The sequence below is a fragment of the Coregonus clupeaformis genome, chromosome 19, assembly GCF_020615455.1.
Source record: "Coregonus clupeaformis isolate EN_2021a chromosome 19, ASM2061545v1, whole genome shotgun sequence".
Classification (NCBI taxonomy): Eukaryota; Metazoa; Chordata; class Actinopteri; order Salmoniformes; family Salmonidae; genus Coregonus; species Coregonus clupeaformis.
In genome coordinates, this window is record NC_059210.1 from 25253172 (window position 1) to 25262828 (window position 9657).

At 43.4% G+C, this 9657-nt stretch overlaps 1 protein-coding gene across 1 annotated transcript; it reads left to right on the forward strand.

The window, feature by feature from the left end:
• The first annotated feature begins 1249 nt into the window (after positions 1-1249).
• Positions 1250-9478, forward strand: ccdc135 (coiled-coil domain containing 135). Its single transcript, XM_041836549.1, has 18 exons — positions 1250-1310; positions 1732-1874; positions 3739-3913; positions 4073-4198; positions 4318-4512; positions 4684-4842; positions 4950-5168; positions 5309-5431; positions 5606-5678; positions 5839-5967; positions 6199-6327; positions 6551-6780; positions 6954-7169; positions 7336-7446; positions 7580-7690; positions 7773-7967; positions 9008-9147; positions 9267-9478. Exons 2-18 carry the CDS (start codon positions 1732-1734, stop codon positions 9349-9351), a joined length of 2559 nt encoding a protein of 852 aa, XP_041692483.1. The 5' UTR covers positions 1250-1310; the 3' UTR covers positions 9352-9478.
• The last annotated feature ends 179 nt before the right edge of the window (positions 9479-9657 follow it).

The window sequence follows — 9657 nt, forward strand, 5'->3', positions numbered from 1 at the left end:
GCGTATCTTAGGCTTGTGTGCGGCTGCTCGGCCATGGAAACCCATTTCATGAAGCTCCTGACGAACACTTCTTGTGCTGATGTTGCTTCCAGAGGCAGTTTGGAACTCGGTAGTGAGTGTTGCAACCAAGGACAGACGATTTTTACACGTTATGTGCTTCAGCACTCGGCTGTCCTTTTCTGTGAGCTTGTGTGGCCTACCACTTCGTGGCTGAGCCATTGTTGCTCCTAGATGTTTCCACTTCACAATAACAGCACTTACAGTTGACCGGGTCAGCTCTAGCAGGGCAGAAGTTTGACAAACTGACTTGTTGGAAAGGTGGCATCCTATGATGGTGCCATGTTGAAAGTCAATGAGCTCTTCAGTAAGGCCATTCTACTGCCAATGTTTATCTATGGAGATTACATGGCTGTGTGCTCGATTTTATACACCTGTCAGCAACGGGTGTGGCTGAAATAGCCAAATCCACTAATTTGAAGGGTTGTCCACATACCTTTTTATATATAGTGTAACATTCTGTTGGTGGCAATAATTTTGTATAATTATTTAAATTGAAAAACTAAGTTCTGAATCAAGTGTTGTTTTGCGTATTGGCAGCCGATACATTCGCAACACCTGTTGAATATGACCGTGCAGCAGCACAGCTACAGTCACACAGTTTTTATTTAACTAGGCAAGTCAATTAAGAACAATTTCGTATTTACAATGACAGCCAACCAAGAGGCAAAAGGTCTCCTGCGGGGACAGGGGCTGGGATTAATTTTAGAGCCAGTTAGGCGAAAAATCTGTCATTGCCCTCCTATAATCGCTCTGGGTCAATGACGTAGGCCTGAATGTAAATTCATAAACCATGAAACTGGTAGGCTATATCTTTCTATTTATGACGAATTATTTTCATTTATTTTTACCCAATTTTGGTCTTTAATAAAGGGCAGACAAACATTCCCTAACTTCTCCCCCTTCCACTTGCCTCCTCCATTTTTGCAGTAGCCTAATGCGCAATCAGTTGGTTGTAATTTTGGATAGAGCACACATTTCCATATATTTTTGTTAGCTGCACATGTGACATAACTCTACCATTCCTATTAATAATATCATAAACAAAGGTAATTCATTTTTGTACAAAAATAAATGTTTGACTAGTTTGTTACTTTATTTAATTGATGATGATTCCGGGAATTATATCTCTAGCTGCGCGAAGTCTAGGGTAGGAACCCAGAATTGAACACGTCAAACAATTTCCGTTACTATGGAGATAGACGGTAAACAAGAGGCAGACGACAACACACATCTTGTCTAATCCAAGCAAGGTAACCGGCATAAAGAAAAGTTTATCGTTCTCCATAAACTGTTTAATCCTGTAATAGTTGCTACGTACAATATTTATTCATAGAAATTTGCCAATGTGTTATTGTCTGGATTGCGGAAGTATGTCACCTGTTTGGTAGCTAACGTTAACACTGCTAGCTTTGCTAGCTAGCTCTCGTTAGCTCACATGGATGTAGACGTCAAAATTGGGTGCGTTCGTAAATTGCCTCCAGTGTGTCAGAGTGCGCTCTTGGCCGTTCGTAAATTCAGAGCGTTTTCAGATTGTCCGTTCGAGTGCTCTGAAATCGGAGTAGATAGCCAAAATGAATTTACGAACGCACCCATAAACAGTCCACTATATTAGCTATATGAGAAAATGTGATTGTTAGTTATTGATATGCCTAAATACAATTATTTTTCTAGATGGAAGTTTTGCCTAAAGTGGAGTCTGACAAAGAGGTTGCCATTGATGAAGCTGAAGAGGATCGACAGGATGAGGTTAACGAGGACCTGCTTAAACTAGAGGAGACCCTCTGCAACATACAAATAACCCCAACGTGTTCCCAGTGAGGTTACTAGAGGGCATTCACTTTTGTTACACTTTTGTTACACTTTTGGTCATGTTTAACTAGGGCACATGGTTATTGATTCATATGGCTTTCTACAAAAAATTATAAACATACAGGATGTTTACGTTTAATGTAATGATTACTTACACAATGACTTGGAGTGCACTCACATACAGTGGGGAAAAAAAGTATTTAGTCAGCCACCAATTGTGCAAGTTCTCCCACTTAAAAAGATGAGAGAGGCCTGTAATTTTCATCATAGGTACACGTCAACTATGACAGACAAAATGAGAAATAAAAATCCAGAAAATCACATTGTAGGATTTTTTATGAATTTATTTGCAAATTATGGCGGAAAATAAGTATTTGGTCAATAACAAAAGTTTCTCAATACTTTGTTATATACCCTTTGTTGGCAATGACACAGGTCAAACGTTTTCTGTAAGTCTTCACAAGGTTTTCACACACTGTTGCTGGTATTTTGGCCCATTCCTCCATGCAGATCTCCTCTAGAGCAGTGATGTTTTGGGGCTGTCGCTGGGTAACACAGACTTTCAACTCCCTCCAAAGATTTTCTATGGGGTTGAGATCTGGAGACTGGCTAGGCCACTCCAGGACCTTGAAATGCTTCTTACGAAGCCACTCCTTCGTTGCCCGGGCGGTGTGTTTGGGATCATTGTCATGCTGAAAGACCCAGCCACGTTTCATCTTCAATGCCCTTGCTGATGGAAGGAGGTTTTCACTCAAAATCTCACGATACATGGCCCCATTCATTCTTTCCTTTACACGGATCAGTTGTCCTGGTCCCTTTGCAGAAAAACAGCCCCAAAGCATGAAGTTTCCACCCCCATGCTTCACAGTAGGTATGGTGTTCTTTGGATGCAACTCAGCATTCTTTGTCCTCCAAACACGATGAGTTGAGTTTTTACCAAAAAGTTATATTTTGGTTTCATCTGACCATATGACATTCTCCCAATCCTCTTCTGGATCATCCAAATGCACTCTAGCAAACTTCAGACGGGCCTGGACATGTACTGGCTTAAGCAGGGGGACACGTCTGGCAATGCAGGATTTGAGTCCCTGGCGGCGTAGTGTGTTACTGATGGTAAGCTTTGTTACTTTGGTCCCAGCTCTCTGCAGGTCATTCACTAGGTCCCCCCGTGTGGTTCTGGGATTTTGCTCACCGTTCTTGTGATCATTTTGACCCCACGGGGTGAGATCTTGCGTGGAGCCCCAGATCGAGGGAGATTATCAGTGGTCTTGTATGTCTTCCATTTCCTAATAATTGCTCCCACAGTTGATTTCTTCAAACCAAGCTGCTTACCTATTGCAGATTCAGTCTTCCCAGCCTGGTGCAGGTCTACAATTTTGTTTCTGGTGTCCCTTGACAGCTCTTTGGTCTTGACCAAAGTGGAGTTTGGAGTGTGACTGTTTGAGGTTGTGGACAGGTGTCTTTTATACTGATAACAAGTTCAAACAGGTGCCATTAATACAGGTAACGAGTGGAGGACAGAGGAGCCTCTTAAAGAAGAAGTTACAGGTCTGTGAGAGCCAGAAATCTTGCTTGTTTGTAGGTGACCAAATACTTATTTTCCACCATAATTTGCAAATAAATTCATTAAAAATCCTACAATGTGATTTTCTGGATTTTTTTTTCTCAATTTGTCTGTCATAGTTGACGTGTACCTATGATGAAAATGACAGGCCTCTCTCATCTTTTTAAGTGGGAGAACTTGCACAATTGGTGGCTGACTAAATACTTTTTTTCCCCACTGTACATACATAATTTTATTGTATTCACATACTTACTACATGCTTAGACAGCTGCATCAACACTCATGCTCATATCCAATCCTAACAGGCCAGAACGGGCACAGGAGGTTGACCTGTCCCAATACCCTACCTCTTATAAGGAAAACTCCCCACAGGAAAAGCTGCTGCTTGCCATCGCTGACAACTTCTGCTGCCAGTATGTGCACCTTTACCCTGACCGAAAACCCCTTCTGCTGTGCCCACTCAATGAGTGTGGAGTCCAGGTAAACACCACAGCATTCACAATTACACTCACTTTTGACTTTGTTTTCTCTGTGACATGTTTGTTGTGCACACTGACACCCATACTTTCTATGTTCCTCCGACATCCCCTCTTTGAATGGGCATTTTTGTCACTCTTACCTTTCTAACGGCCAAAATAGAAATTTGTGAGTACAACCTTGAGGCCCACCTTGCTCTCATACCCGGAGCTATACAGCTGGGAGGGATGTGCAAGCTTTGTGTCAGAGTTCTTGTCTTTAGAGCCACTGGATCCCCCCATTGACCCGGTAAGAGAGAGAGACATCTCTTTGTTTGTCCTAAAAATGATATTATAATAATAGAAGATTTGGTGTATTTACTTTAGAATATAAGAGACATAAGGAGTATTGTTCTTCTTTATCTCTAGCCAAGACACCTCTACTCTCCAACCTGGTTGATGCAGACTCAGAGAGGCTCCTGCTTTGATTTCTCTACTCTGCTGTGTAGTCTGTTGCTGGGTGCAGGCTACAATGCCTACTGTGTTAGTGGATACGCTGTGAAGGAAATGTGTAGCCTCAACCAGTCCCTCCAGGAATGTCCCCTACTGGTTACACATGTTAAGGTGAGTGGCCTATAGCAACCTGGCATCACGACCTGTACATTGCCCTCCAGTACCACTGAACCGGTATATCAGCTATAATTTCATGTTCAAATTATGTAATTTCACTTTATGCGTCTCTTATAGCACAGTTGCATCACTCTTGTGGTTTTCCTGTGGGTGTGTGTGTTTCAGGGAAAGGCTACTGAGCAGAAGCGACAGGTGAAGAAGTACTCGGTGAAACCACCACGGGACCTTCGCAGTGGCTTTGAGCAGCGTCAAGAGGAACGCAGACAGGCTGATGCACAGGCTATCCTCCTGAAGAAACAGCAGGAGGCAGAGAGACTCCAAGAGGTAAGGAGGCAGCTGCAGAAACACTCTGAGAAACAAATTGTCAATGTATTGTCCCTGTTTGAGCACAGGGTATATGTCTGTGACTGTCCCTCTGTTATGTGCCTCAGGAGCGAGAGAGCCTTCCCCCAGATCCCCTGTTGGGCCTGCGGGTCCACTGCTGGGTTCTCATTCTGTCTGGCAACCGGGAGGTTCCAGAGAACTTTTTCATTGACCCACTCACAGGGAAGAGTTTATCCACTACCAACAAATGCTTCCTGGGCATAGAGAGCATCTGGAACCATCAGAACTACTGGGTCAACATGCAGGACTGCCGCTTCGGCTGTGCGGTTAGTAATGCCCTTTTGTCTGTGACAATGTGTTTGGACTGTTTGCATGTACTACATGTATTATATCTTGCTCACAGAGGTAGTGACAAGGTGTTTTTGAAGTGTTTTTGAAATTGGGGAATCACTGGATGTTTTTGCAGGAGATGAATTTCGACCTTGGGGATGCGGTGAAGTGGGAGTATCTGCTCTATGGCACAACTGGCCAATCTCTGCTTCTCATCCCTGATATGAAAAAACAGCAGGAGGCAGAGGATGATGAAGAGGTGCATCCCAATCTCACTCTCTCTCACTCAACTCTGCTCTGGTGCCCTTTACCCTTGATTCTGCACACCCTCTATGACATAGACTGTGTGGGAATAAATGGTGAAGTTCATGCATGGGCGTATATTTGTGCTATCATTTACTATGAGCCTGTGTACCTTGTTGTTTTTCTGAAGGAAGAAGTGGAGGAGCCCAAGGTGTTTGAAATGCCTCCATCCTGGGTGAATCAAATCAACATCTCACAACAAGGTAAGTCATTTGTTGCTTTACTCAGCCTCATAATCTTGCATAACTAACTGGACCTTCTGGCCTGGATTAACCAGCCTAACCCAGTGTTATGTCTCCTATCCTTATCAAATGTTACATGCTCCATCTGTCTGGCCTGACTGACCTTTGTGACTTTGTCCAGACATGGAGACACGCTGCCCTGGGGGCATGAAGGTTATCCAGTATCGGAAGGCCAAGCTGGAAAAGTTTGCACCCTACCTCCTCCCGGATGGTCTTGTGACACGTTTGACCACTTACTCGGACCTCGACTGTGAGTTGCATATTATTGACATATTGAGTCATGGTGCTGTGATTGCCTAATATGTGTTACAGTAAAAGTCCTAAATGTAGACTGATAAAGCCAGCACACTGATAAATGATCAGCAATAATGCCTCTCTCTGGTATCTGAACTCTGACTTGAGTCCGTCTCTGATTAATCTATCTCCTAACTCAGACACTGACTCCCGTTTCCCCCTGTCCCCCTCTGGTGTGTTTCTGTAGGTACCCAGTCCAGCACTGTGAAGGAATGGTACCAACACAGGCATGACCACTTAGAGGAACGGGAACTGAAGAAAGCTAGCAATGTCACTATTGAGCATTTCAGACCTGGACGAAGCTACGCTTTAAAATGTAACTGTTAGAAAATTGGACAAAGTGATAAACACTTACTGTAACTTGAACCCAATCTCATAAGTGATACATCACTCTGCCATAGTCATGACATAACAGCTAGTGTCAGTTTATGACAACTGCCTTAACCATGTTACAACTTTTACATCAGATAGTGGATCTAATAAATGTGGACAAAAGTGACAAGAGAGCATAGATGACGAATGTGTGTTTTGCTGTCAAGCCCACAGATATATCACTATGACTCCAGAGACAGAGCGTCAGATGGATTTCTACAGCCATGCCCGAGCAGACGGGCTGGCCAGACGGGTCGAGATGCCCTTTGAGATGACAGAGACCTTCGAGGATCGACCAGACTTCATGTACCACCGTCATGTCATTTTTGGCAAGCGTGTCAAAGTGTTCGGCCCCAGTAATACTGAGGCACCTGACCAGGGGCAACGCCCTTTACAGGTAATACTGCTTACATTACATGATAATAACTGGTTGCACTACCATTCAAACATAACTCAGTTTGGGTAAACTTAACACCACCATTATGTGTCATATACATGTCTGTATCACTGGAAAATATATGTCTAAACATTTGACCAGCTTTGATGATATCTCCGATGGTCTATGAGCAGAAGGTGGTGGAGCGGTTCAATCGAGACCGGTCCAAGCCAGCCGGGGAGGACGTAGCAGAGCGTATCTTTCTAGTGTCTGAGGACAGGATCCAAGTGACATACCACCGGGAGGACGACCGGGTTATTCCTGCTTGGAGAAACTTCATAAAGCCCAGAGATTCAGGCGATTCCCAGAACCCACACTCCTTCACCCCTCAAATGGCCTCCACTTTCCAGGTCATACATCACCAGGAAAAATAAACAGTACCTAAACAACAACCGATTCACAGATAATTAATTTACAACTCGCACCACAAGCAATTTGAGATAACATATTCTTCTGTTAATTGGTTTGAAGTGAACTAGGGTGTTTTTCCAATCATCTTTATGTATGTGCTTTCAGGTAGATCCATTTGAGAAGCCCAGTAAGAATCTCTTTCAGTATGAAATGCTAGTCCATATGATGAAGGAGGAGGAAAGCGTTGCTCTCAGAGTCAAGGAGTCTGAAAAAGAGGTATGCATGTGTTGTGTGGGTACTCTGGCATGAATTGAGAAACCTTTTCCAGTATGTCTTAAAATGAGAGAAATTGAAAAGTAATACCCAGTATGTAGTTGGTAATTGAGAGTGCATTTGTATTTTTCCTCAGGTGAGGGCGGTACTGGGTGTTAGGGAACAAGAAGAGAGCAGTATTGAGCTTCACATCTCTATCTACAACACAGCGAGAAATGAGAGAGCACGCTGCCACCGAGAGGCACTGGTGAGAATCACACTCTTATCACAAAAGGCTGACTGACCCTCAGTAACCTCCTTAACCTAATTCCACTCTACCTCATGTCCAGGAGCGGACGGCCAAAGAGGAGCGTCTCCGACAGGAGGAGAAGGAGCTGGACTTCTTAGCACCGTTTCTGGCCCAGCTGGGTGACCCAGAGAACCTGACCAGACCGGCTGCTCTACAGCTGAGGAACGACTGCCTGGCTGACCTGAAGCAGCGGCTCATTGATAAGGCCAACCTCATACAGGCTCGTTTTGAGAGGGTACGTCAAAACAGAGGATAAGTGGAATCAAAAGAACAAACAGTTTTGTGAAAATCTGTACAATAATGTTAAAATAAACAAAACAAGCAAAGGTTCAAGGTTTGGGAATACTCATGGTAGAACAATATTGGTAAAATAATGGTTTAATTTTCATGGGCATCTCTATTTATTTTTATTTAACCTTTATTTAACCAGGTAAGCCAGTTGAGAACAGGTTCTCATTTACAACTGCGACCTGGCCAAGATAAAGCAAAGTAGTGCAATAAAAACAACACAGAGTTACATATGGGGTAAAAAACATAAAGTCAGAAATACAACAGAAAATATATATACAGTGTGTGCAAATGTAGCAAGTTATGGAGGTAAGGCAGTAAATAGGCTATAGTGCAGAATAATTACAATAGTATTAACACTGGAATGCTAGATGTGCAAGAGATTATGTGCAAATAGAGATACTGGGGTGCAAAAGAGCAAAATAAATAACAATATAGGGATGAGGTAGTTGGGTGGGCTAATTTCAGATGGGCTGTGTACAGGTGCAGTGATCGGTAAGGTGCTCTGACAACTGATGCTTAAAGTTATTGAGGGAGATAAGAGTCTCCAGCTTCAGAGATTTTTGCAATTCGTTCCAGTCATTGGCAGCAGAGAACTGGAAGGAATGGCGGCCAAAGGAGGTGTTGGCTTTGGGAATGACCAGTGAGATATACCTGCTGGAGCGCAGACTACGGGTGGGTGCTGCTATGGTGACCAATGAGCTAAGATAAGGCGGGGATTTGCCTAGCAGTGATTTATAGATGGCCTGGAGCCAGTGGGTTTGACGACGAACATGTAGTGAGGACCAGCCAACAAGAGCGTACAGGTCACAGTGGTGGGTAGTGTATGGGGCTTTGGAGACAAAACGGATGGCACTGTGATAGACTACATCCAATTTGCTGAGTAGAGTGTTGGAGGCTATTTTGTAAATTACATCGCCGAAGTCAAGGATCGGTAGGATAGTCAGTTTCTCTATTAATGTATTGTAATGCATACTGTATGTTTAGGAGACCCAGGAGCTTCAACAGAAACAGCAGTGGTACCAGAAGAACCAGCTCACTATGACCAAGGAGGATGAAGATGAATACCTTGCCTACTGCTCTGATGCCATGTTCAGGATCCATATTCTCAAACTGCGTCTGAGCAGGTAAGCACTAAAAAGTTTCAGTGTCAAAGCCTTGATTTATCATCGATATAGTAATTATTTCACATGACTGGGCTTTAATATAGATGTTTACATACTTCCATTGTTATTTTGTGTTTCAGGCATAAGGACAAAGCCCCCCAGAAATACATGGCTCTGGATGAGAGACTGAGACGAGACCCCAGACTGGCCAATCACCTGTGGTGATGAACATGGACACGTACAGCTCCCTAATCACATCCTTCCCCCACCCCATGATCTGACACTCCTCAATTTCTCTGTCTTGATTAGGTATACCACCACTCAAAGCAATAAACTAGTTTTTTATCAGTGATATTCTGGCTCTGAATAATTTTCATCATGACAATTCGTTTGAGCTTGACAAGACTGGATGTTTTTGTTAACTGGATTGAGTTAATTTGCCATGGCTCTATCTTGAACTATTCAATAAAAAATGGTATCCAACAATATCTTCCCACCCACACAGTGAGAAAGCCAACCAAGGCTGTTTTG

Bases quoted from the DNA above. Each gene is read 5' to 3' on its own strand.
- ccdc135 (XM_041836549.1), top strand. From the start codon at position 1,732: ATGGAAGTTTTGCCTAAAGTGGAGTCTGACAAAGAGGTTGCCATTGAT. The intron at 1,875-3,738 runs GTGAGGTTACTA...CAATCCTAACAG, and splicing joins ATAACCCCAACGTGTTCCCA to GCCAGAACGGGCACAGGAGG. The intron at 7,968-9,007 runs GTACGTCAAAAC...CTGTATGTTTAG, and splicing joins TACAGGCTCGTTTTGAGAGG to GAGACCCAGGAGCTTCAACA.